The following is a 26,590-nucleotide window of genomic DNA, read 5'->3' on the forward strand; positions in this document are numbered from 1 at the left end:
TTTTTAAATTTATTTTTATTTATTAATTAAAAATTTCCCCTGTATTATTGAGCTATAATTTACATATAATATTGTATTAGTTTAAGGTGTACACATAATTATTTGATATATGTATATATTGCAAAATGATTATCACAATAAGTTCCGTTAATATCCATTATCTCTCATAGTTACTACTTTTTTCTTGATAAAAACTTTTAAGGTCTACTCTCTTAACAACTTCTAAAAAAAACATACAATCCAGTATTGTTAAGGATAGTCACCATGCTGTACATGACAAAGGAGTCTGTACCTTTTGACCACATTTACCTATTTCCCTCAGAAATAAGATATCTTAAACAACGTGGGCCTCACCAATCTGCCTGCCTCACAGCGTTGTTGTCAACTGAATTGGTAGTGGTGTATGTAGTGTGAATACAGCGCTATGCACTGGGGTTCAGAGCCTCTTTTTTTCCTTTGCTCTCCCGCCAGCTGAGAAGGAGTGAGGTGCCCTCTTTTCAATCCTCACTGAGGAGCAGGGTGACTCACTGCGCTGAAACAGTAGTTTGGGCTGTTGAAGAAGTTGCTGGCATCCTCAGAGCAGCAGTAGGTGTTGACAGAAGCCAGAGGCTGCGGGCAAAGAGCTGGAGAATCAGGCAGTGAGGGTGTGGGCCCCCTGGACTCACCTCCACGCCCATGGCAGTCACCCATTTCCTGCCATATTAGTTAGCCCCAATCAAGCTAAACTGGCCTAAGGATGGCAGAGAGCCACCTGTCTCAGAGGTGGGTGTGCCAAGGATTGCAAGGAGATAGGACTTACTCGTTGCCAATGAGGCCGCGGCAGTAACCAGATTCGATCAGAGTATCATCGTTCAGCTGACAGTTGCTTGTTCTGTTTCTCACTCCAAAGCCCTGAAACCAGAGGAGAAAAATAAAAGCTGAGAAGCCCCTTCCTGATGGTCACAGTGACACTGACTAACCGTGTTGGAATGCTCACTGTGTGCCATTGTCTCTTTTATTCACCCTAACCCTGCAAGCAGGTAATGTTGTGTTTATTCCCATTTTACAGATGAGAAAACTGAAGCACAGTGAGGTTAAAGAGCTTGCTCAAGGCCACACAGCCAGTCAATGGCAGAGCCAAAATTCAAATTCAAGTCGCTGCCACATCCAGGCCTATACTCTGAGCCACTAGGCTACACTGCCTTCCCGAAGGATTAACACAGAACCATACTCAGAATTTCAGAGCAGCTGACACCTTTCAGATTAGCTTCATTTACAGATGGGGAAACAGGGTAGGAGGAATAAGGGTCAAGGTCAGAAATTAATATCTATCCTCCAAATATATCTCAAATTTTTCCATTGATCTCCATCTCCAATGTTCTCATCCTAGTCCACATGTCACCGTCACCTGTGCCTAGACCACCACCACAGGCCCTAGTGGTGTCCCTCCTTCTACACCCTCTTTACCTCCACAATCCATCCTCTTGCTAAAACCCATCCAATAATAGCTTCCTGTAGAATCCTTATCATGGATCACAGGCCCCCACGGTCCTGCTCATCTCTCCAGCTGCTCCCTGTCACATCTCCCTGCTCATTCTGCCACAAAACCACAGTGTCCTTTCTGCCTGGATTATTCTGCCTCAGGCTGGTCCCCTTGTACAGTCTGGTTTCTTAGACAGTTTCAGGAATGATGACGATGATAGCTAACACCGAGTGCTTCCCAAATCCTAGTCATTGGTATGTATTCACTTCCTTAATCTTTTACACAACTTTATGGGGTAGGTCCTATTATTAGCATGCCATATGACAGATGAGGAAACTGAGGCACAGTATATTTAAAGGAACTTGCCCACGGTCATATAGCTGGGAAACAGCAGAACTGGGATTTGAACCTGGCAGTCTGACTCTTAACCACTAATCAATAGAACTTGCTCGGGGTATAAGAAGGAGGCATCATTATCTTTTATCTTTTATTTTGGGAGGGGTTGAGTAAAGCAGGGACCACAAACCTAATACCTGGGAGAACCAAGCAGGGAATTTAAATGGGAACAGGAAGCAGTCAGGGATGTCAGACAGCAGGGTGTGGTGGGAACAGCGGTGAACTGGAGAGCACATGGCCTTCTGCAGCCACCTACCTTTGCTGCTCCTCAGTTCCAGCTGGGAGTTGCTAGGAGGAAATGCAACCAGTGAGGTGACTTTTCAACGGAAGCCACAAATCTGAAATTTCGAGTGAAATTTCCCAATTGCATAAATGGTGGCAACTAAAATTAATGTTGTCTTCCCCCTAAAGAGAAGGCAGATAGAAGAAAAGATGTTTCTGGGCTGAATGGTGGCAGCGCACAGTTCACCAATTTGCTGCCTCTGTTCTGAGACATAGGCACTCCCTTTCACCCGCAGCTCCTGCCCTCTGGTCCTCACTCTACCTCTATCTTGCTTTCTTGTCTTCTTCTTCCCCGCCCCCCTCCTCCCTATGTCAACTTTGAGTGGTCCAGCCACCTACCTGCTGGTTATCGGTCTGGTAGTTCTGGCCGAGAGAGTAGGAGTAACCCATGCCAGCAGCAGATGCCAGGTACAGGACATCGGCCCCCGAGGTTCCATCCATCAGTGTCTACCTGCAGGAATGAGGGAGATGGGCGGTGTCCTCTGGGCTGCAGCAGCCAAGGGCACCCACCGGGCTGAACATAACAAGATGGCAGCCAGGGAGGAGCAGAAGTGGGTGCTCCAGTCAAGGAGCAGGTGGCTCCAGGGCATCCGCCTAGCTGGCATCCCACAAAGGAGGTTAGGCGAGCCCTCATCCTTCCAGCCTCTCCAAATCTTCACTAGAGAGAATACTTTCACCTCCGGAGCAGCAGAGGATATTTCCATTTAAGGCAAGACTTTGCGAAGTAGTTTCTTCCTGAAACTTATCCTCAAACTGCTTCTGACTGGTTCTGTTCTCTGTTCCCTGTTGTGGAGAGAGAACTTGTCTGCCAGGTACTGTGCTGGATACTTTATGAGAATTACCTCCCTGCTCTTCGCATCAGCCTTTGAAGTAGTTTCTGTTATTATTCCCATTTCTCAGATAAGAAAACAGGTCTATTTGGCTAAAGTCACATAGTTAGGTTATGGCAGAGCTCACATTTGAACGAACCCGTCTGTTTCCAGGGCACACATCATTCTAAACCTCTTCCCCTAATGATTTAAATCTTCCCAACACTAGTATTATTATTGCCCATTTTGCAGATGAAGAAACTAAGGCCTGCAGAGGTTACGTGACTTGCCCGAGCTCCCACAGCTGGGAAGTGGTAGAGATAGGGCTGGAACCACCACTGTGCTCACCAAGCATGTCAACTGGTTCTGCAGCTCTTAGTACTGTTCAGGATGGAATTTTACTCACCTGATGCTAAACGGTCCATGAGGCAATTGACTGGTGAAAATACTGGGACCCAGAAAGCGGGACTGGCTGGCCCTGACTATGGTCCGGGTCTCCTGAATCCAAGTTCAGTGTTCCCGCCACCACATGGAGCTGCTGGCTCTTCTGTTGCCCTCCCAGAGTTTCTGGTCCTGAAAGCCTGAGTCTAATTTCCCAGCCCTCACCACCGAGCCCTAGGCTGCGCAGAGCCACTCAGGGATCCTCATCATAGCTCTAGCTTGGATCATCAAGGAAAAAGTAGGGCCTTCATCTCTCCTGCCCCACCCCAACATTGCTCCCAGGAAGCCCCCACCTCACACAGTGGGGCCCGTTCTCAGCCAGAATTCTCTGCGTGGAGCTATAGCTGGGACCGCCGTTCAGCCAGAGAGCACCAGAGGATCCAATGAGGGGGCTACTGGGACTTTACAAGTCTGCGGGAACAAGAAAAATGATCCTCTGGCACCATGTCCCAGGGCGGCCGAGGGCGGGGGTGGTGAGGGCACGCAGCTTCATGGCCAGGTGATCTGTCTGTGCAGTCACACAAGGGCCTGTGTTTAGGTCCCCACTGTTGGTTTACTGCTTTGCTGTTGCTGTCTTGAAATTCTCAATAACTTTTGAATGAGGGCCCCACAAATTATGTAGCATGTCCAGGGCCAGGAAGCAGCCCAGCTGCTTGGCCTCCCTTTCTCCTCCCCCGGGGAGGGCTGCATTGGCAAGGGAGGTTGGCCTCCCTTTGTTTCGTGGGGTCCTCGCTAAGGGCTCACGTGGTCCTGGTTCTTGCAGCTGGTTCCTGGCCAGGCTTCAGTCCCATCAGCCATATGTGATAGGTTGGGGGTTGAGGAGGGCCCCGTAGGACACTTAGTGGCGAATTCCAACTGGAACCACAGAAGGACCTCGGCTGTCATCTGCTGCAATCCTCCAACTGCCGAGGAAGGGAACCCTACGCCCAGGGAGGGACAGAGACCTGTGTGAGGTTGGACTGTGTTTGGATTAAAGGAGATTCTTTCCTTGCCTTCTGTACCCTGCTGGGGGCCAGCAAGCAAGCAGTGACAAGAGGGAGTGCTCACTTAACATTGGGCTGGGCCTTGGAAGTCTTCTACCATCTTAATTAAACTGTGTGAAATTAGAGTTCAGCTCCAGGCAAGCAGGATCCCTGCAAGCTGGGAGCAGCCCTGCCTGCCTTGGATTCAATAAAAGCAGCAAACCTTAGCTAAACTGAAACATAAAGTCCTTTTAAAATGAAAAAAAAAAAAAAAAAAAAAAGGAGGTGGGCAGGAGGACAAGGTTGAAACCTGACTACCCGGCAGAGCACCTTGGCACGATGCATTTTGTAGAGTGGCAGGTCCTAGCCGCCACCCCTGCTGTGCACACACCCTGGCCCAGGCCAGGTGCTGAGGGTTTTCCAACACAGAGCCTACTTCATCCACCCAGCCAACCTGTCTGATGCTATTTTAGCTTCCATTTAGCAGATGTAGAAATTCAGTCTCAGGGAGGTACAGTGCCTTTCCTAGGATATCTTATGCAATGTTTTAGAGCTCACTGATCAAATGAGATAACGCATGGGAAGTGTAGAACACAGTGCCAAGTGCACAGTAAACACTCAATAAAGGTTAGGTTTGTAAGATCCCACCAGCCGGAAATGGTGGAACCAGGATTCAAACTCAGACCTATCCATTTCCAACCCCATGCTCCGTTCCTATTATCCAGGGTCTCCTGCTGCCTGAGCCCTACTCAGTTAAACCCCTATTGATTTAAAGTCAGCTACCTAGAACTCACAATTAGATTGATCTAGCTTTTGACACAGAATAATCAAAAAAAGTAAATCCATAGGAAACAACCCGGGATTCAGAATTAGGTCTATGAAGGCAATTTCTTAGGAATATTTTGTAGTTAGTTCCCACTCTGGCTAACTGTCTGCACCTTCTCGTCCTCAAGCCTAGAAGGGGGTTGACACGTAGATGCTTAAAAACAAGTTGCGGAGGAAAGGAAGGAAGGAAGCTCTCTACCAGACCTTAAGTCAGGAAGGAAAGAGTCAGTTATATTTATGAGATATTCTTTGCTAAAGAAGAAAGGGCTCCTAACAAATGTTAGAATTTTTAAGCTTAAACATCAAAGGATATATAGGTTAGGGAATTAACTCATGTTAATCAGGACTTCAGTTAGGTAGAGTGGTTGGTCTCTGGTTCTTGTTACTGGAAGTCCAGCTATAATAGCATAGCACCTAGAAGCCTCCCTTACACGAATATGCGTGGTGTCCAGGGTTGGGGCTCAACAGAAAGCAGCTTCTCCCTGGGCTTCTGTTAAGCACAACAGCCAGACAAGCAGGGAGGATGTTGGTGTCTGCGAATGGCCAAAGTTCATGGTGAAGCTGGGAGGCTACATCTACCTCACCTCACTCCCTGCACAGCCCTGGCTATTGTTCCCGGCCAGTTCCATTCCCTTCGTAGGCCCGAGCTTCTGGGCAGAGGCTGGCAGGACAGCTGGCTCTGCTGCTAGAACCTGTTCACCTACTGGCATTTTAGAGCCCCAGAGCAGGTAAAGGGGAGCATGGCGTGGGCTAGGATTGGCTGATTTGGTTTAAGCTTAATTGTAGGGCTTCAAACCTCAGCTGTCCCCAGGGCCAAACAGGGAACATATGTGAGAGAAGCTGCCAGATTAGCACTGCAGTGAATTGAGAGCAGGAGCCCATGGGGCTCTCATTGGTGCTTTCCAAACAGGATCTAGGACCAGCGTTACCAGATATTCCAGTTTCTCAGAAAAACTGGCCTTCCAGATCTCCATGTAAGAGCTCTTAATTTAAAAATCCTTCCTTCTTTCTTCCCTTCCCCTCCCTTGCTCTCTCCCTTGTGCTCTCTCTCTCCCCTTCTTTCTTCTCCTCCTCCTTCTTCTTTTTAAAAATATAAGTACATAGGGCTTTAATTTAGAAACCCTGGAATAAGGAACAAGGGAGGAAAAGGCTGAGGGCAGTATAATCTGCCGGAGCTGGGAAGGACCGCAGAATCAATCTCACCGAGCATAAACTAACGAATGGCCTTATTCCTCCATCATCACTTTTGAGCATTAAGAACCAAGCCTGTGGGACTTGGGCTGGTACCTGGAAATCAGGTCCCTGGTCTAACCACTGCCCCTCCAGGAGACAGCTGGTTACATTCCCAGCCAGAGCGTCTTTCTCCCGTTGCCTTTGGAAGGGACCTCACTGAGTGTGAAGGGCGCAGCTCTAACTAGAGGGATGTCAGGGAAACGACACATGACCCAGGTCCTCTTTTCCAGGAAGAGCTTGCTATATAGAGGGACTTGAGGTGAACCCTTTTAATGTGAAGAATTTCATCCTAACTTAAAGTACTCTCCGACGCTAAATGTGACCTTTTAAAAGAATAACAAGAATAAAACATTTATTTATCCCTTACTATAGGCAAGGCACATTTTACAAATTAGCTATAATTCTTACAACCACCCCGTAAGCTAAACATTTATGTATATATTTCCAGATTACATAGTAGTAATTCTTTGCCACTCCTCTCTGGGAGGGGTGCTGTCTAGCTCCTCTCCAGTTGAATCTGATGACCAGCTATAAATCAGGGTTCCCACGAGTGCTTCTTCAGGGACCGATAATTGGCTAGAATGGCTCACAGAACTCAGAGAAACTTCTGTTTACAGGTTTGTTATAAAGGATATGGATGAACAACCAGATAAAGAGGCACGTAGAGTGAGGTCCAGAAAGGTCTTGGGCACAGGAGCTTCTGTCCCTGGGGAGTTGGAGTGCACCATCCTCCTGGCATGTGGATGTGTTCAACAACCCAGAAGCTCTCCTAATTGTGTACTTTTAGGGGCTTTTTTGTTTTGTTTTGTTTTCAGGTTTTTTATGGTGGCATGATTGGTCACTAACTCAATCTCTAGCTCCTCTTCCCTTCCCTGAGGATGGAGTGTGGGGCTGAAAGTTCCACGTTTTTAATCATGGCTTTATCTTTCTGATGAACAGCCCCCATCCAAGAGTCATTCAGGAGCCCACAAAGCGTTGCCTCATTAGAACAAAAGACTATCTTACCACTTAGGAAATAAATTACAAGAGTTTTAGGAGCTCTGTTCCAGGAACTGGGAGCAGAGATCAATATTATATACTATCTATTATTTCACAAGTTCTATTGTTATCAAAGAATGGGGAAGGGGCCAGGCAATCTGCTACAATAAATATTGTAATATACAGATAAGAAAATCAAGGCCCAAACAGTGTTAAGTAACTGCCCACAGCAGCAAAGCTAGAATTTGAACATGGCCTACAGTAGACATTCGATTTTTATCTCTCATATTTCAAAATAATTTTAAGTTAAAAAAATCAAACTAGTCATATATCTGGTTTTAAAAATCGTGGTACTAAAATGCTTACATCAAATGCCAGCAGTCTTTTGTCCCATCTCTGCCCACCTCCATCTAGCCCTGTTCCCCACATCCATCTCTTTTAAGCTGTTTCTGTTGGCATTTATCTCAGTATCTTAAAATAATGTGCTCATACTGTTTCTTGATTTAAAAATTAAAAGCGGTAATTATTGACTAATGATTTAGCTTTCTTACACCTGCACCCCGAAGTTCTTTTAAAAATGTCACAATAAAAATTTTTGTAACATTTTTTTCCCTGTAGTTGGTAATTACATTTTCCCATTATATATGTACTTATCCAAACGCTCCAACAGATAATGATTCTAGTTGCTTAGACCAATCAGGTAACTTTTTAGTTTCATTTTTTTCCCTGGACAACTTCCTTCTTCAGCTCTTCATATTCCTGGTCCAATCAAACCGGCCACTCTGGAATCACCTTCCTAGGTCATTCTCCTCAGGTCGATTCTTCGTTTCCTGGTTGCTTTGCCTTCTACTTTCTAGCTTTGCAGCTTTGTTTTACTGAAGCACATTCTCCAGTGACTTTTTATTTTTTTAGGTGAGGCAACCCTTGGCTGACCTCACAGATTGCAAGGACCTCGTCAGTTTAAGATCCCTTATTTTTTTTATTTTCCCTTATTTTTTAAATTTTTTATGCCTACAGCACCTGGTCTTCCTAGGTGGTCTCCCATCCAAGTACTAACCAGGCCTGACCCTGCTTAGGTTCCAAGATCTGATGGGATTGGACTTGTTCAGGGTAGCATGGCTATAGACTCCAGTGACTTTCTAACAAAGGCTGCATAGGAACACATTGATTTACCCCTTGCTTATCTGGAAATATTTTTATTTTAGCTTCACACTTGGTTGAGCGTTTGGTTGCATACTGAAATCTACATTGAAAATTTTCACTCAGAATAATGAAGGCATTGATGTGTTATCTTCTAGCTTGCACTGATGCTAAGAAGCATGCTCTTCTTGCCCCCCACCATCTCAGAAAATCTTTTTGTTCTTTAGAAAATCCTTATGATTTTCTCTTTATTTCCAGCGTGCAGCTCGCAAAATTTAATTTACTGGCCTAAGTCTGGAGACTCATATCTTTCACTTCTGAGAGCTTTTCTTATTTCAGTAACATCCCCCTTCTCATCCCCTCCCTCGCACCCTCTACTAATTTTCTGTTCTCTATTTCTGCAACTCTTTTTAGTCAGATGTTGGGCCTGAGTTGAAACTCTAATTTTATTCTCTTCATCTCTTTAGTCTTTCTGTTCTGCTTTCTGAAAGAGGTTCTTTCATTCTCCTGCTCTCTAAATAACTTTTGACATTTATTTCAAGGCAAGTCTACTGAACTAATTCCTTCAACTCCGCGCGCCCCCCCATTTTTGTCTGAGAAAGTCTATTTCTCTTTCACTTTTGAATAATTTTAAAGGGTACAGAATTCTAGGTTGGTAGTTTTTTTCTCTCAACATTTAAAATATTTCACTCTACCCTCTTCTTGCTTGCTGTTTTCTGAGAAGTCAGATGTAATTTTCATCTTCGCTTCTCTATAGGGAAGTTATTTTTTTTCCCCTCTGGCTTCTTTCAGGATGTTTTCCTTATCTCTGATTTTTTGAAAAAAATTATTTTGAAATGATTAGTTGTCATGTTTTTTGACATGTGCTCTGCTTAGTTTTGTCTGAGCTTCCTGGATCGTGGTTTGGTGTCTGACATTAACTTGGGAGAAATTTTCAGTCAAATATATATTTGTTTCAAATATATTTTCTGTCTTTTCCTCTGGTATTCCCAGTATGCATACATCACTCCTTCTGCAATTGTTCAATAGTACTTGGAATTTATTTTCTTAAACATTTTTTTCCTATTTCCTTTTCAGTTTTAGAGGTGTCGAGAAATCTTTTAGCTCAGATTCTTTCCTCAGCTGTATCCAGTCTACTAATAAACCTGTCAAAGGCATTTTTCATCTAAGTGTTTTTTATCTCTAGCATATCTCTTAGAATTTTCACCTGCTTACATAGCCCATCTGTTCTTGCATGCTGTCTACTTTATCCATTAGAGCTCTTAGCTTATTAATCATAGTTGTTTTAAGTTCCTGATCTGATAATTCCAATATCTCTGCCATATCTGAATCTAGCTCTGATGCTTGCTTTGTCTCTTCAGACTTTTTTGCCTTTTAATATGTCTTGAAATGTTTTTATGGACACAATGTACTAGGTAAAAGAAACTGCTGTAAATAGGCCTTTAGTACTGTGGTGGCAAAGTGTAGGAAGAGGGGAAGCATTCTATAGTCCTATCATCAGGTCAGTCCTTTAGTGAGCCTGTGTGCTTCTGGACTGTGAACTTCACACTGCTTCTCAGTTCCCCCACCAATCTCCATCAGTTGGTTAGAGCTGGCTGGAGTTGTGTATTTCCTTTCTTCCACATTGAGGGTTCTAAAACCCCAGCTGGTTAGGCTCTGGTTAAATTTTAAGTTCCTTATGTGGGGCAGATCTCATTAAGAACAGAAGTGGTTCCTTATACTCTCCCTGCCAGAAGCATAAAGGGATTAATCTGTTTTCTGTGAGAATCTGATAGAACTCCAGGGGGTTAAATGCACAAAAATCCCCCATGACTGGGTGCCTTGGAGATTTTCTCCCTCAGACTTGTCCACACTGCACCTCCAGCAATTTAGTTACAGTTCAGGTTTCCCTACCCTGGCACTGGTTGTCATAGGGTTTTCTGCTTGCGAGTTTCTGCTGTTGTCACTCTCTCCAACTTGCGGGGGCAGTGGAATGCCCTGTAACCTGACTTATCTTACAGATCTAAGAGTCATTGACTCTTCAGTTTGCTGTAGGATGAAGTGAGTACTTCTGAGCTTCTTGCATGCCAGAGTGGAAACAGATCAACTTCATTTTTAATGGAAGAATTATCAAACGGATGAGTCTTGTGCCTGTTCCCCACCCCGGCCCCCTGCCAGAAAATGCCGTGTTTGGAGAATAGGGTGTCGGCCTTCTTCCTGGCTACAGTGTCTCTGGCCTTCCTCCACACCTCCTGAAAACCTTTTCATTGTATCATAGCAGTGATTACCAAATCTGGATTTGTAATATCTAATCTACATCTAGCACATGTACCTATACAATTAGTTTTTGTGATTATGTGATTGATCTGATTCCTCCACCACACTGGAGGCCATCTGGAGGCCATGATCTACAGGTGGCCCTGCCCTAGTATAGGGGTATCACTCAGAAGTACTGGGCAGCAGCCGGGTCACCAGGCACCCTAGTGACTCAAATCTTCTCTGAGGCGCAGGTTCCTCAATTTCACAAGTAGAGATCAGAGGTGACCTCTAGTGGCCAAAGCCAGAGACTGCAGTTGCACACTCTATTCCTCTCAGTATAGGGAGCTAACATAATCCCTGCCGTCTTCCAGGCACTTTACATAGATTAATATGCCATTTGTCCTTGGACTTATAATATCTGTATCTGTAAGGCGGATGCCATCACTCCTACTTTATAGTTGAAACTGAGGTTCAGAGAAGTGAACCGGTTCCCTGAGTTCCTACAGTGAGTGTAAAAGGCAGTGCTCAGATCCAACCCAGGTCTCTCTGAGGCCAAAGCCTTTGCTCTGTCCACCAGTCCCCTGCTACTCAAAGTGTGGTCTGAGGACCAGAGCAGGGCGACCCTGGGCCCACCCCAGACCCATGGAATCCGACTTCATATCTTAAGGAGATAAATATCTGGAATGCACATTAACGTTTGGGAAGCACCCTCTCAAGAAGTGGTAGGTGAAGCCCAGCCTGTGTTCCCCCAGGAAGAAACTGAGTTTTCAACTGTGTTCTGTAAATGTGGATTTCTGGCTCTAAAGCATTTGTCATTCAATGTACTATCAGGTACACTGGCGCCCTGTACCCTGGGAGCTAATCACTCTGGTCAGTGATTAGTGTTCTCATTTTAGAGATCAAGAAACAAGCCCAGAGAGGTGAAGCAACTTGCCCAGAGCCACTCGCCAGGAGGCATCACGCCACTTGACATAGATAGGCTGGGAGAGTGACCTAAGGGCTCTAAGATCTGGTGTTGGTGCCGAAGGTTCCCGAGCTTGTCTTCTGGGGCCTGAAATCAGCAGGCTAATTGTGAGAGCCGTCTGCTCACTTGTTTATCCATACATGGTAAGAGGGTTGTCTGGCTCCAATTTTCCTACCTGTGTGTTCCTGGGTGAACTATTTAATCATCTCTTAGCTTTCGTTCCTTCAAAGAGTTGTTGTGAAAACCAAGTGAGAGAATGATATGTCAGGTGCTGACACAAGGTAAGAACTCAACGAATGTTAGTTGATATTCATTCGTATGTTCATTCAGCTATTGAACACTTGCGTGCTATGTGCTGGGCACTGGGCTAAGGTACCTGATGGACAAGGGAGACATGACCCTGATCCCATGGAGTTTACAGATTGGGGAGACACTGACAAGTGCTTACAAGTGTGGTGAGCAAAAGGCATGTCTTGAGTAAGTGGGTGAATGGATAAATTTGGCTTTGGCTGTGTTTGCACTTTTGGCATAAATGTAACTTGTCCTTCTCTCCGTTCACTAAAGTGAAATCAAACAAGGGGGAGCCATTGAATACCATCCCAGAATGCTCTCTCACACCCTGGCAATGCTCCGCCTACAATGGCAACTTTTCAGTTCTATAAACAGCCATGTCCCTCCTACCACAGGGCCTTTGCATATAGTTCCCATGGCCTGGGAAGCTCTCCCTACCTCTTTTCAATTAATTCATTCTTACTCATCATTCAGGGGCTGGCTCAAATGTCACTTCCTCCAGGAAGCCTTCCTTGACTTCCCAGATAGGCTCCGGGCCCCCAAATATGACATTCTATATTTTCCCTTCTTGGTATGTATCACAGTTTGAAAATATATACTTGTGTGACCACTTGCTTAGCATCGGTCTTCCCCGGTAGATTGAGCGTGGAGCTGGTGTCCATTTCGTTGAGTGTCTTCTCGCCAGCACTGAGCATTGTGCCTGGCTCCAGAATCAGGACAATGGGGTCTGCTCAACACATGCCTCTGAAATGACAGGGGATGGATGCTCAGGTGCTTGCAGTTTACCTAAAGGTTGAGGTCAGGGAGGGACCTGCAGCATGGAGGCCAGAGGCCACGGCAGTGAATGGACGACACGGTGAGGGCTTGAGCCAAGGCAGAGGCAGCAGGACAGGGGACCGAAGAGATTCCCAAATTAGAGGGGAAGGGCTGATGAGATGTGGAAGAGGGAGGTCTCAAGAACCACTTGCAGATTTTCAGGTTGGTATAGGAAGCGTGAGACAGGGATTAAAGACAGTAAAGCTGAAGTCTTTCCCTTGCCACTCCCCGACTCCCACCCTGGCCTGTCTTCCTCCTGCCAGTGGCTTGGACTCTATTCGCAGCACCAGACACAGGCCACACAGCTCAGCAGCACAGCCCCTTTTTATTAATCCTCCTCTCTGGTCTGAACGTGCACAAGTAGAAAAGGAACAGTAAATGCCTTGGGAAGGAGAGGAGGTGAGGGGTCTTTTGAGGTTAGACCAAGAGGCCGGATTCCGGCTCCTTCCCCTGACTGGTCCGGTTCTGTGCAATGACTCCCTCATATCCCCTGACCTGCCAAAGTCAGCATTAGGAGGCTGTGCAGCCCTGTCAGGGATGGGTGCTGGCAGGGCCTAGTGCTGTGCAGGGCCCAGTGCTCTCCTGCTAAGAGAAAACAGCAGCAAAGATCTGGCCCCAGGTGCTGAGAGAGGCGGCGAGCAGAGGCAGGTCCCCCAGTCCGGGGACTGAGAAGGAGCCTATCTGGCCTCCCGCTGGCCTCTGCTTCTTAGATTTGACCACCCTGAGTGGACCCTCCCTTCCTCTCCGCTTCCCAGAGGTTTTGGGCAGGAGCGGCCAGGGAAATGCTGGGCGTCCCAGGAAGAGGAAGCCTGATTCAGGGCCCAGTGTTGGTCAAAGTGGGTGGCCAAGGTGTTCAAAATGGGAATACGGAGTGGGAGAATGTGCCTTCTCACCTGCCTGGGGCACAACCTGGGGTGACCTCAAAGTAACTGACAGGCCACCAAGGCCAGGCCTGGTGGATGTGTGGTGCTGACGAAGCTGATGAGAGGGTTTGGTGCACCCCCACCCCAATTACTTATGTGAGCAGGAGATTGAGCTACATGGAAAAATGGTGTGGGGGAAGCAGCAGACAAGGTCCAGTCTGAAAGGGAAACTTCTAGGCTGGCGTGACTTACTTAAATGCTGCCTAGTCAATGACAACTTAGTTGCCTGTCTTGTGTCTGGGCCACCATGCTAGGGTTGGCAGGGGGTGGGGGGAAGTGGAGGGTAGAGAGAAGAGAAGCAGTCATTGAAAGAGAAGCTGTCAGACACATTCACCTCGATCCTGACCAGCCCAGCCTTGTCCATCATCCACCCTTGTGCCTCTGAAAAGAGGGGCCCATCTGCAATCTGAGAGAAAGCAGACTCCCCACCGTGGGGAAAGCTAACGGAGGGGTTCTCACAGCACCGTGGCACGGGATGGCCCCTGGCCCCTGGTTGAGCTGGGCTGGCACCGTTTGTAAACATTAGACTTGGTGATGTCTGGGAAGAGAGGAGAGGGCTGCCGGGATCCTCAGGTTTGGGGAAACACACAGGGCGAGGCCCTGGGGAAATGTCAATTAGCCATGGGAAAGGGGGCGGTCGGTGCGCTGTGGGCCCATGAGGCAGTGGACAAGGCATGACTCTATCTGCCTCTGTGCATCTGTGTGAACTCAGTGCTATCTTTGGAACTTCCCAGGTCCCAGAGGAAGCCAATGCCGGCTGGTCCGCAGACAGACTGAGCAGGGGCTGAGTCCTGGGGTAATGAGCACGCCCCCTACACAGGATGGGCTGCTCTGCGGGGGATGGCGGCTCTCTGCCCACTCCTTCTCCAGAGGGAAGTCAGGCTGGGTTCTTTCTTCTGAGACCTACTGACCCTCATCACCATGGGTTCCTGCCATGGAGAAGCTGAGAGCTGGAGTGTGGGAGGTTCCTCTGTGACACGAGACCTCTTCCCATCCATGGCACTGCCAGGACAGGGGAGCAGGAAGGGAGCCGGGTTCGGGCTGCCCAGAGGTGTGGGGCCTGATCACTCCAGATTCATCCCAGGAAAAAGGATGTCCAGATGTCCTCCCACCTGGACAGGGGAATGATGCCGGACTCAGGGAGGCCCTGCAGCTCTAAAAGATGGGTTCCTGTGTCCAAGGGCAAAGGCCATGTGTTCCTGGGAGGCAGTGGTCACGCCAAGAGGTCCACAAAGATGGCGTTGGCTGTGGTCTGGCCGAAGATGAAGGCTCCCAGGGTGACCAAAAGGACTCCGTAACTGACCAGCACCCACCAACTGTAGGACAGAAAGAGGTGCCTGGTCAGTCAACCCACCCGTGACTCTGCAGACTTCAGCATATACATCAGTTAATTACCAGAATTACTTAAACTATTTGTTGCGGGTAGAGCACTTCCTACTTCTCAAGGACTTTTCATACAAAGGTATGTGCTGCCAGGTGTACGACCCTTAATCCAGAGGTAAGGAGACCAAGACCTAATGGGACTGACTGGTCACGGCAAGCCAAGGGCAGGACCAGGAGTAGGATGCACATCTCTTAATGCAAAGATGTTCAAGAAAAAGCAGGTCACATGGAGTGTGAGCCATTTCATTTAAAACAGAAGGCAGACATTTGCAAATATATGTATCAAAAATAGCAAAAGGGTTATAACTGGGTATTGAAATTAAGGGTGATTTTTATTTTCTTCCTTAGATTTTTTTTTTTTTCTACAATGAATATTACTTGCACAATAATTTTTTTAAAAAGCATGCAAACTGTTCTCAGCCTCTCTACTATTCATGGAAATGTGCACATTAAAACAATGTAGTAGTGTTTTACATCTACCCACTTCAACACAAATTTAAAAGGCTGTTACATACACTGCTGGCAAGGGTGTGAGGGACAGGGTACTCTCATTCACTGCTGTCAGGACTTTTGGGAGGGTAATTTGAACCCATGTGCCAAAATAAAAATGAGCGTGCCCTGTGACGTAGCAATTTCAGTCTAAGAATCAATCCCACCAAGATCTTCAAGCAGGTGTGCCAAGATATGTACGTGTAAGAGTATTCACATTCAGGATACATTCATACAACGGAATATTCTGCAGCCCTTAAAAAAGGAAGATCTTCTTGTGTTGACATAGTGTGACCTCCAAGGTACATGATTAAATTAAATAAATAAAAAAGCAAGCGGCAGAAAAGTGTATCTGGCATGAAACCATTTTTGGAAAAAACAAACTAGACACAAAATCCCACGTGTTTGTGTACACATATGCATAGCTTTGTGTACACAGACAGGCACGCATGCACAGAAAGTCTGGACGGGTGCAGACCATGCTGAAGACATGGAGCTGTGGATGGAGGAGGATGGCATCTGGACTGCAGGGGAAGAGGGACTTCCACTTTTTTCTCTAAAGTCTTTCAGTATTGCTTAAACTGTCATAACTAGCACGTGTTACTCATTTAAAAAAAGGTATTTTAAAAACTCATGTTTGTCAAAGTGTGCATGTATCCAGACCCCTACTATTTTAAGGACGCCCAAGGCTATCTCCCAATCTAGCACCTCCCCTGAGAGGACCAGGGTGAGGACCAAGGGGTGGGCCCTGCTTACCTGGCCGGCTTGACTTCTTCCATCTCGGAGAGTTTGGCTTGAATGAGGCACAGCCCTGGAAGAGAAGAGACAGCCCTGAGAGCTTGGGTGGGCTCCCTCCCTCAGGCCAGTGGTGGATGGAGGAAGGACTGTTTGTTTGCTCTTCCGGAAAGTCCATCTCTGCACCCCCACACCAAGACAGAGGTCAGCATCTACTCTCCCAGGGGAGGCTGGCATCTGAAAGGCACACCTTGGGCTGCACGCAAGACTCAGAGCTAAAGGGGCAGCACTGGAAGGTGACTCAGTGGTGCCCACACCCCAGGGCCCTGCCTAGCACACTTCAGAGCAGATGTGGTCCCTGTGATCTAAGCAAAGTGGCAAGGGCTTTCAAGGTGGTCTCCGAGGTAGAAATGAGCTAGATAAGGTGGAACTCAGCTGGGCAGACGGGACAATTTCCCAGGGATCTGGCGGCAGACCAGTGTCTGAAACTCAGGTCTCCTGGCTTCTGCGGCAGGGTGCTGTGACCAGACCCCACTGCCCTCTGGGGACTGAACCAGCCAGATTCCTGACAGTCAGGGAGCAACAGGTACTTGAATGGAGGGTTAAGAGTATAGGCTGTGGACCTAGACAGACTCAGGGTTGAAAAGGTTCTGTTACTCACTAGCTGAGTTTGCCAACCTCCAGGCAAGTCTGTTGCCCTCCCTGAACCTCACATCTCCTTGTCAGTAAAATGGAGATAACACTACATCTTTTCTCAGGAGATGATGCTTGGACAGGGCCTGCAGTGGGTGACAATAAATGCTGGTGGTTCCTCTCTCCAGCAGGTGAGCAAGGGAGGAGCTGAGGCTGGGAGGCCCTGGGAGTCAGGGGCCCGCACCTGGGAAGACAAAGATGAAGCAGGCGGCCAGGCCTCCAATGACCGAGATGACCTTGCCGATGTCAGGGATGAAGAGTGCCAGCAGCAGCGTGAGCAGGAACCAGACCAGCGTCTGCAGCACTCGCCGCCGTCGCTCCCGCCCCACGTCCTCCTCCACGGGCATCCCCTGGTAGCGCAGCCACAGGCCTTCGATCACCGCCCTGCCACATGGAGAAACGCTCAGCTGCGCCCCTGCTCACAGCCCCCGCCTCCAGCTTATGGAGCCAGACCCCTCGGCTGCACCCCTGCTCACAGCCCCTGCCTCCAGCTCTAGAGCCAGACCCCTGGTTGGGTAGATTGTGGGTGAGGCCCTGATCCCTGAGCCTGTTTCCTCGTCTGCAAAGTGTGCCGAGTAGCGCTCTTCTTGGGGCTGCCTTGGGGACTGGGTGAGATGGTGACCTTGAAGGGCTTAGTGCCCTGCCTGGCCCAGGACATGCTCACCTGTCAGGAACTCATGCTATTATTCTCCCAAAAAAGAAGGGGTACCCAGATGGCTGGGTGCTCAGAAAAGTTTCTGGACTAGAAGTTCTTAGAGGATTCACAGAACGTTCTGGGGAACCTGGGACAAAGGCTGGGGGTACCAGCGGGGCCGTGCTAGGCACTGACTCCTTTTCCTATGGGCTTCAGGTTTCTCCTACAAAATGGGTTCCACGCGAGGCCCAAGGACCATGTTCAAAGGGCTTTCAGGGACCCTGAGGGAGCACCCCAGGGGGGTGTCGAGGGGGCTCACCGCCCACAGAAGTGCAAGATGGAGTAGGAGGAGAGCACACTCAGGATGATGAAGGCGCGGGCCACAGCCACGGCCACGTCATTGGAGGGGTAGGACAGGAGCACGTCGGGGTCCACAGAAGCTCCAAAGGCCAGGAAGCCGCAGACACCTGAGGGCAGAGATGAGAGGGCTGGATCGGGGCCACCCGGAGGGTGAGGGCGATGGACTGTCCACTGCTGGGTGTGACATCAGATGGAGGGGTGCTGCAGCAGTTCTGGGGGCCTCAGAGGGTGTCGGGCTGGGATCAGAAGCCGCCCTCCCTGACTTCTCAGACCCATTCCCCCCTGCCCCCCCGCCTCCGCCTCCTTTCTGGTCTGGCACCTGCTCAGCATGTTCCTGTCTGGGAACTTCTGCACTAGCGTTCCATCTGCCCAGCTCTGCATGCTGCGGTGTCTTCGCCATTCAGATGTCTCCTCCTCAGAGAATGCTGCCACGCCCAGCGCTCTCTCATCACTGTTATTTTCTTCCTTGCACTCCTCTTTCTCTCTCTCTTTTAACAATTTGTTTATTGTTTGTCTTCCTAACCAGAACATGAGCCTGGGGGGAACAGGGACTCTGCCTTTTTGCCTCTCTTGTTCCTAGCTGTGCCTTCGGTGGAAGAACAGTGCTGGCCCCAGAACTACCGGTGGAAGGAATCACATGGCCATTCTTCCTGGTCTCCCAGGCCTGCTCCCTCATCCGAACCGTTTTCCACACAGCACCCACAGCCATCTTTTGCCGAGGCATGCCCCTGCTTAAAATGCTTCCGTCTGGCTCTCAAGAATCCTCAAGGCCCAACGGGAACAGGCCCCGGTCCTCTCTGGCCTCAGGGCTTGTCGCCCACCCCGTACTTGCTCCACTCCAGCTACACAGACCTTTCTTCTATCCCTGCCCCAGGGAATGGCATTTTCTGGTTCCTCAGTCTAGAATGCTCTTCTCCTAGCTCTTTGGATTCTGTTCCTTCTCATCATGTGGGCCTCCCCAAATGCTACCTCATCAGTGAGGAGTCTTCTGTGAACCACCCCCACAAAGCCACCCCCTCCCAGCCCCACTCACGTCGTCCCTGTTTCACTGTCACCGTGGTACTCATCACTGTCTGGAACTCCTTACTGATGCCTGGTTTACACTTGTAAGGCTGTCTCTCTGACTGGACTGTCAATTCCACGGAGGCAGGACCAGGCCTATCTACCTCCATGGCACCCCCATGCTAACGACAGTTTCTGGCACTCACTGGGCACCAGATGAGAGCTGTTGAATGAATAGATGAATACATCTCTCTCATCTGGGCAGGAGGCCCAAAGCGGCCAAGTTCAACCCAATGCCTACAGAAGGGTTTGACAGGGCTGTCCCCAGGAAAGCTGCAACAGAGGACTTAGAGACAAAGAGGGAGAGGGGGAGCATTCCCAAGCCTGGGCCTCAGAGGGGAGCACTCACCTGTGCCCATGTACACAGCGAGGGCTATGACCATGGCGGCCGTCACCACCCCGCCCCAGGTCTTCACCTCGGGCCGCTGCATGCTGTTGAAGATGGGCACACTGCTCACGTGGCACTGTCAGGGTGAAGATCACAGTTACGGTGGGGAAGTCACCTCACCCGGGTTTCCAGAGGAGATACCTTGGGGGCAAAGACCACAGGGACAACGGGCAAGTCCTCGGGGCTCCCACTCCATCCTTCCTCCCAGGACTCCCCACCCTGCCTGCAACATGGGCTCCATCCCAGGGTGGGGACTGAGCTAAGGGGGTGACAGGGACCTTGCAACTGGCACCTGAAATCCGAAGCAGATGGTGGGCATGGCATTGAACACAGCCATCCAGGAAACTGGCCTGTGGACAAACACACAAGAATCTTCTGCCCGTGCACCTCACAGAGCCGCCAACCAGTGTTCTACACATTCAAGCCACCGGAGTCTGGCAATGGGGAGAGAACATGTCTCCGCTTCACAGGTCAGTAAACTGAGGCTCTGGAAGGCCTCCTGGGAATCTAGAATCTTGAATTCCTAGCTCCTGTACTGGGGCTTCTGCTTTTCTGGTTTGTTCCTTTCAAAAAAAGGAAAACTTTTTTCCTTTTTTAATGATAAAACATTTACTCTCACATAGAAGATGCAGAAATTACAGGTGAGCACGAATTGGAAATATGTGCAACTTGACTCTGGCAGTCTCCACAACCTGAGGCGCAGTCTCACGCTGGCTCATCTGTTGGGTGTCGGTGACAAAGTGTCTCTCATCTCTGGTTCTCATTCTTCCTTCCAGTAAAAAGACATGGGGACCTCTTGCCTCCTTCCTACAATGACCAATGAGTCACCCCCTGATGAGCTAACAAGCTCTGCTGTTTGACCCAGCAGCTTCTAGGGTCCAAGTGGCAGCTTCTACCTCATGGCACCTGGGGGCCCTCACCTACCTGGTCAGGATGTCCCCTGGGGTCATCTCTTTATCTGGCCAGATGTATTTGATGATAACGATGGCAGTGACATACCAGGTGCCCACGACGCTCAGGAAGCTGCCGGGAAGAATGGACTGAACGCTCCCCTCCCCAGCCCCAGCTGTCCCTTTTCTGATTCCACCCCAGGGGCAACTGCCCTCAAGCATAGTGACCACGGTGTCTACTGAACGAATTAGAAGACTATTCCAACAAAGACTCAAGAAATGTACGAGGAATAAGTTTTGGAGAAACTGGCCACAGCTAGAAGGGAGCTGGACCCCAATAGGGGACCAGACTGACATTTCTGACCATTGCGAAAGGTACTGGTTTAGCTCCATGGCTTGGAGGACTGGGCTTCAAAGCATATCACCTAATTTAATCAGAGCTGCTCACACTTGGTGAGGGTTGCAAGCAGGGCCTTTGAGAACTAAGAGAGACTGGAGGTAAAAGGGGTGAAGGTATAAATGCTGGAATGTCAAAATTAAAGGGGACCTTGGAGACAACTGAGTGTGACTGTTAATTATAGATCACAGGAAAAGGCTTAGAATCCCTTGGCTTTTCAGATCCTGAGCCTGGAAGCCAGTCCTCTCCCTTCATTACAAGTTGCATGGAAGATGCTGCATGGCTGATAATTTTAACTAATCAAAAATCTCATTCTCCCTGGGAAAGCCAAGGCCCAAGCCAGGAGGCTGCCTTCACATACCTGATTATCACCTGTCCCTTCTCTGACAAGGACACTGGAACTGAATATTCCACTGATGCAAAGGGCCACTGTCTCCCTTGTCACTGACAGAAAAGGAAGTCTAGCTGGAACCCTGCAAGCTCTGGTCCTCCCTGCTTGCCCACCCTTTCTGCCCCAGAAGGCAGGGTGCAATGGAAGAGAGGGGTTCCAGCAGCCCTTGGGTCTCCAGTTGCCTATGATCAGAGTTATCTGGTCCAGGTTGGGGTGGGGCCTCCAAACCTGGCATACTTCTGGAAGCCGATCTCCCTGGGGATGGAAAGGGGCAGGATGAAGAGGAAGGCAGTGAGGCTGATGGTGAACTTTCGGTCTGTGTACCAGGGGTTGCCACCGGCCCCCTCAGGCTCCTTTGCCATCACAGCTATAACTGCACAGGGAGGAAGGAGGGAATGTCATGCCAGGCTACTGCAGGGTTTGGCCTTCCAGCTTTGCTGGGCCTCAGGACCTCCATCTGTCTAATGGGCCCAGCAGCCAGAAGGGAGGATTCCCAGATGCATGTTGGGCCTAGGCTAAACCCTTGGCAGGTATTCCATGCCCTTTCCCTCCCCACCTGGGATTCTCAGGGCCAAGGAGAAGGGATGAGGTAGCTTCTGAAGGAAACTCACTCTTGTCCTGCTGGTCCCCGATGATGATGAGGAAGGCAATGCAGGTGCCGAAAGTATAGATGGCAATGGCTACCTCACACAGCACGCCTGTCAGCTTGCCACACACAGCCCACACCACTTCTTGGTAGGTCCGCTCATTGCTGGCCTGGGAGCAGTAGGCCAGGATGACAAGGCCGCTAATGATGAAGACCAGCATACTCTGTGGACAGGGGCAGAACAAGAGGGTGTGGGAAAGGCCTGGTAGCAAACGGCAGCCTGGTCTTGCTCAATGTTTACTGGACCAATGCCCAAAGCCAGTCTGGCAAATGAGCCTCATCTTATTGGGCAATCATAACAGATTATTGGAGGATGCTGAGTTGAGATTTTCTTTAAAAGTTTTCTGGAAAATTTCAAACACATGTGAAAGTAGACAAAGTGGTATAAAAGAGCCCCATGTACTCATCACTCAGCTTCAAAAATGATCAATTTAAGGCCAATCTTGTTTCGCCTATTCTTTCTCCCATTTGGATTATTTTGAAGAAAACATAAGCTACCATATCATTTCAGCAGCAAAAAATTCAGCGTGTAGTTCTAAAAGATAAATGTCTACTTTTTAAACATAACCACAAGATTATTAAATATGCAACTGATGTCAAATTTCCCTGATTGTTAAGAAGGGTTTTGAAGACTCATCTGGGCTCAGAGGAAAGAATGCTGGGATAGATTAGAAATGTCTGCATTGTGTGAGGGAGTGGGGAGTGGTAGCACATGTCACCCACAGACCATCCCTGATCCAAAGCCTCCCCTTTGAGGCAGAGGCCAAACCCACCAGCTAAACTACATTTCTGCCATCTTGCACTGAACACTCACCATCTGCAGCGTTATGCCCGCTGCCACGCCCCCAGCAGTGCTGAAGGCTGCTGGGAAGTTGAGCAACCCTGCACCCAGGCAGGCGTTGACTACGATGAAGATGGCCCCAAATGTGGAAGTGGTACCTCTGCTCTGACCTTCAGGAGAGGCTTCCTCCTCATTCTTGGGGTCCGTGTCCACACAGGGACTCTGCAGCAGACGGGCCCGCTCCCCAGCATCTGTGCTGAAGCCCCACTCGCCAAGGTCACTGTTGATGCTGACCTGGGCCATGGCCCTGGGAGCCCTCTTCTTGCAGGGTCTGTGGATTCTGCCTCACGACCACATCTCCTGGGCAGTTGAGGGAACACCTGCAGCTGGTGGGTGGCACCGGCCTGTTCAGGGCTGTTCTCCTAGGCCTGTGGGCTCTGGCTCATCTAAGCCTGGAAGGGAAAGGTGGGTACTACTGTGATCCTGAGGTGGGCATAGAAAGGTGGAACAACTTTCCCAATATCAGACGGCTGGGATTCAAAGCCAGGTGTGCCTCTGTGGAGAACACTGCATTGGGTGCTGTAGTGTGGGGTGGCAGAGACAGAGATAGGTCGGAGGTAAATCCTGCTGGTTTCAGACTTACAGACCTATAGGGTAAATAAGACATAAACATGAGAGGGATACTAACATGTCAGCACTAGACATAGGCCACGTATGGGGCAGGAGTGTCGTGGACATATCTTATTCTTTTCTTATGACACTGGTCATAAGGTTTGGCTAGATCGAATCACTGATCTGGGGTCACATATTAGCAAGTTGCAAACCAGGATTTGGATCCAGATCTGTCTGGCTTCCCGGCCTGTTTCCATACCACAGGGTCCCAAGAACAGCACTAGGAACCATGGGTATTTCATTGTATTCCAGCTCAGAGCCTAAATTCTGCAGAGTTTTCAAAGCCCTTCAAAATTCAGGCCAAGTTTCACTCTCCTCCCGTGTGTCTGACCTAACCACTGCCCATCACAGAGGCATCCTCTCTGATGAGCTCAGGGGTTCAGAATGGCAAAGGAGGCCCCCTGGGAGGTCAGATGCTTCTCATTGTTCCTCCTGGTGATGGTGGAACAAAGCTGGGAATGGTACACTCATGAGAGGAAAAAGGAACAGTTCAGGTGCTCAGACATCTGTTACCACGCATGCAACCAAGGGACCAGCTCCAGAGAAAATATCATCACTCTGCTGGCTCCAAGTCCAGAAAGATCAGTCAGATGCCACAGGGCTTCTTTTTATGCAACCAGCTGCCAAGCCAGCAACTCAGTCAAAAAAATCAATCAATCAATCAATCAATCAATCAAAGCAGTGAGTAGTGGAGGAAGAGACTTGGGCTCCCCGGCTCCCAGCATAGCTTGAGAGAGAGCCCTGCAAAGTTAGAGCTGCCAGGACTATGAGATCCTGCTCACATCTCAGACACAGAGGTCTCTGCCTTGGTCCAAGATCTCTCAGCCTCCTCTCCCCTCGAATTATTCAACTCCATGGTCCCCAGCTTACCCGCTCTTTCCACCTGATGGGCTATGGTGCAGGGGGTTTGCCCTTGCAGCTCCTTCTCCCCAAAGATTTGGGATCTGAGTCTCCTCACTTCTCTCTCTGGTGCCAATTTCTTCTTTCTCAAAACTACCTAAAATCTGCTGTCAGCAGAAAGAAGAGTTCGAGCTGTTACTGGGCTGCTCAGCAGAGTGAAGGGAATCAAGCCTCTCTGACTTTAAGTCACAGAAGGGAGATCAGACCAGATCGGACAGGGAAACGGGCTCACGGAGGGAAAGAGCCTAGACTAATGTCACAGAGGGTAGTTGGCTGAGCCATAATGAGAAGGCAGATACCCGCTTGCTCAGGCCGGAGCTGTAACCATTGCAGTAGGCCGCTCAGATCCCAACCCGAGTAGGTTCCCACTCCAGCCTGGGGCTGGATCCCAAAACAGGAGGGATAGATTGCACTGGGAGGTGGGCCAGGGCGCACCTGGAGTGGAGGGGAAGATCCCCAGGCCTGAAGTGTTGCGCGCCGGCTGCTGTGGGGTAAATGGGGAGAGGCTCTGGGGCTCCATACGGGACGACTAGGCGGAGACCAGGCAGAGACAAGCCGGGCTAAGGCGCGGCAGAGCCGGCTCAGCCGAGGGCTGGCCTGAGACCGAGGACGCCGCGCCCCGGAGCTCTGCAGGGAGTCGGCAGGGCTCTCCCTCGATAGGGGCCCTGGGTACCCGGGGACCTAAATCTGGTACCCTCCAACGCCTCTATCTCCCGAGACCTACCTCCCGTGCTTCTGCCCGAACCGGCTGCGCAGACACGTGACCAGCAGACACATGACCGCCGGGGCTTGGTCGGGCCGCGGGACACGCTGGGAGTTGTAGTTTCTGGGGTTGGTATTCCAAACTATGTACCACAGTTTGTTAACTGATCACTTGTTGAAGGATATCTGAGCTGTTTGCAGGTTTTGAAAACATAAATTTTATTGAGCATTATGCATTTTAATATAAAATTTATATTTTTATTGTGTCCAATACAGTGGTTTTTAGTATATTCATAGTTTTGCAACCACAACCACTAATTTCAGCATTGTTATCACTCTCTCCCCAAAACCCTGTAACCATTAAGTCACCCTCCCCCACCCTTCCTTCCACAAGCCCCTGGCAACCACTAACGTACTTTGTGCTTTGAGTTAACTGTTTTCAAGTTTCATATCCATGTTGGAGCATATTAGTGCTCCATTTATTTTTTATTGCTAAATATTTCATGGTATGGCTAGACCACATTTTTATTCATTCATCAGCTGATTGGACATTTGGGTTGTTTCCACTTTTTGGTCATTGTGAATAATGCTGCTATGAACATTTGCACTGTTTTTGGTGTGGATGCATGTTTTCATTTATCTTGGGTATATGTGTAGCAGTAGAATTGCTGGGTCAAATGGTAACCCAAAGTTGAACTTTTTGAGGAATTGATAGACGGTATTCCAAAGCAGCTCCACCACTTTACATTCCTGTCAACATTGTGTGGGGTTCCAATTTCTCCACATGCTTTATTGTCTTTTTGATTATAGCCAGCCACTCTGGTGTGTGTAGAGTGATTCTCATTGTGGTTTTGATTTGCATTTCCCTAATGACTAGTATGTCTTCTCTGGAGAAATGTCCCTTCAGACCCTTTTTTCAGTTATTAATTGGGTTACTTGTCTTTTTATCATTGTGTACTTTATATATTCTGGATGCAAGTCCCTTATTAGATATACAATTTGCACTACTATTCTCGATTTTAATAAAATTATCATCGAAAAACAAGTTGTTCTTTCAATTATTAGATATAAACCAGTAATTCCTATGAAAAAAAAAAAAAGAATTCCACAGTCCACAAGTAAGGAAAAAATTGAAAAAAATTCTCAAGCTGGTTGAGTGAACTGGATTTTGGTTGTCTAGATGTTAAGCCTGAGGCAGCTTTGTTAAATAGTACCCAATGGCTGGTCAATGGGTCAGCTGTATCCCAACCACCTAGAAAGTTTTTTTTATTATTAAACTTCCCAAACTTTATCCCAGATATATTGATTCAGAATGCCCAGAAGGTAAGGCCAGGGAACCAATATTAAAAAAAGTAACAACCCAGCTTGGCAAACTACCTCCTCTGTTAGGTGGACAGACATTAACATTTTAGACCCAGATTAAAAAACTAGGAAAGGGTTGAAAGCAAATTGCTGGGAAAAACATCAGGGTTCATTCACACCCCACGTGACTGTTTTCAGTGAGGTAAGGGACTCAGTCCAGGGTGAGCTGGCGATACGTGTTTAAAAATAACAGGGTCAACAGGGTGGTCAAGTTCCTTTCCAAGTTCAGGTCTCAGCAGCCAACTTTCAACCGTTTGTGTTCCAGACAGGCGGACTTAAAGCAGTTTCTCCTAACCTGGGTGGTCAGTCCCTTTATGGAGCAGCTGACTGACATGTTTATTGTTC

General features: G+C 48.6%; 1 protein-coding gene and 1 non-coding gene across 11 annotated transcripts; both read right to left on the minus strand.

Annotated features, from left to right (window-relative positions):
- Window positions 1–8,396: 8,396 nt before the first annotated feature.
- On the minus strand, window positions 8,397–8,515 carry LOC120580980 (5S ribosomal RNA). The gene has a single exon (XR_005647133.1). It is a non-coding gene; the product is annotated as a 5S ribosomal RNA (ribosomal RNA).
- Window positions 8,516–12,027: 3,512 nt separating this feature from the next.
- Window positions 12,028–25,026, minus strand: SLC38A7 (solute carrier family 38 member 7). Of its 10 annotated transcripts, none has more exons than XR_005658620.1 (14): window positions 24,906–25,026; window positions 24,152–24,288; window positions 22,643–23,061; window positions 21,794–21,992; window positions 21,411–21,555; window positions 20,429–20,527; window positions 20,144–20,311; window positions 19,797–19,854; window positions 19,466–19,580; window positions 18,014–18,161; window positions 17,245–17,444; window positions 16,389–16,443; window positions 14,873–15,076; window positions 12,028–12,765 (listed from the first exon to the last, which is right to left on the minus strand). XR_005658620.1 is itself a non-coding variant. In XM_039888871.1 (13 exons), the coding sequence occupies exons 3-13, from the start codon at window positions 22,910–22,912 to the stop codon at window positions 14,974–14,976; spliced, it is 1,299 nt and encodes a 432-aa protein (XP_039744805.1). In that variant the 5' UTR covers window positions 22,913–23,061; window positions 24,152–24,288; window positions 24,906–25,026; the 3' UTR covers window positions 14,801–14,973. The 10 variants fall into 10 exon arrangements, 8 of the variants coding, with proteins under 8 accessions (XP_039744802.1, XP_039744805.1, XP_039744804.1 ...); XR_005658621.1 differs by lacking the exon at window positions 12,028–12,765 and adding an exon at window positions 17,029–17,146 and having other exon boundaries at window positions 14,989–15,076; XM_039888871.1 differs by lacking the exon at window positions 12,028–12,765 and having other exon boundaries at window positions 14,801–15,076; window positions 22,904–23,061.
- Window positions 25,027–26,590: the final 1,564 nt, after the last annotated feature.

This window comes from Pteropus medius, unplaced genomic scaffold (assembly GCF_902729225.1).
Source record: "Pteropus medius unplaced genomic scaffold, Ma_sr-lr_union100, whole genome shotgun sequence".
In the NCBI taxonomy this organism is placed as follows: domain Eukaryota; kingdom Metazoa; phylum Chordata; class Mammalia; order Chiroptera; family Pteropodidae; genus Pteropus; species Pteropus medius.

What these genes read in the sequence shown, in the direction of transcription:
- SLC38A7 (XM_039888864.1), bottom strand. Translation starts at nt 22,912, where the DNA reads ATGGCCCAGGTCAGCATCAACAGTGACCTTGGCGAGTGGGGCTTCAGC. An exon ending in CGGGGACCAGCAGGACAAGA is followed by an intron (nt 21,556 to 21,793) that starts GTGAGTTTCCTT and finishes CTCCCTGTGCAG; the next exon opens with TTATAGCTGTGATGGCAAAG. An exon ending in ATCTTGCACTTCTGTGGGCG is followed by an intron (nt 17,445 to 18,013) that starts GTGAGCCCCCTC and finishes TCCATGTGGCAG; the next exon opens with GGCGGTGATCGAAGGCCTGT.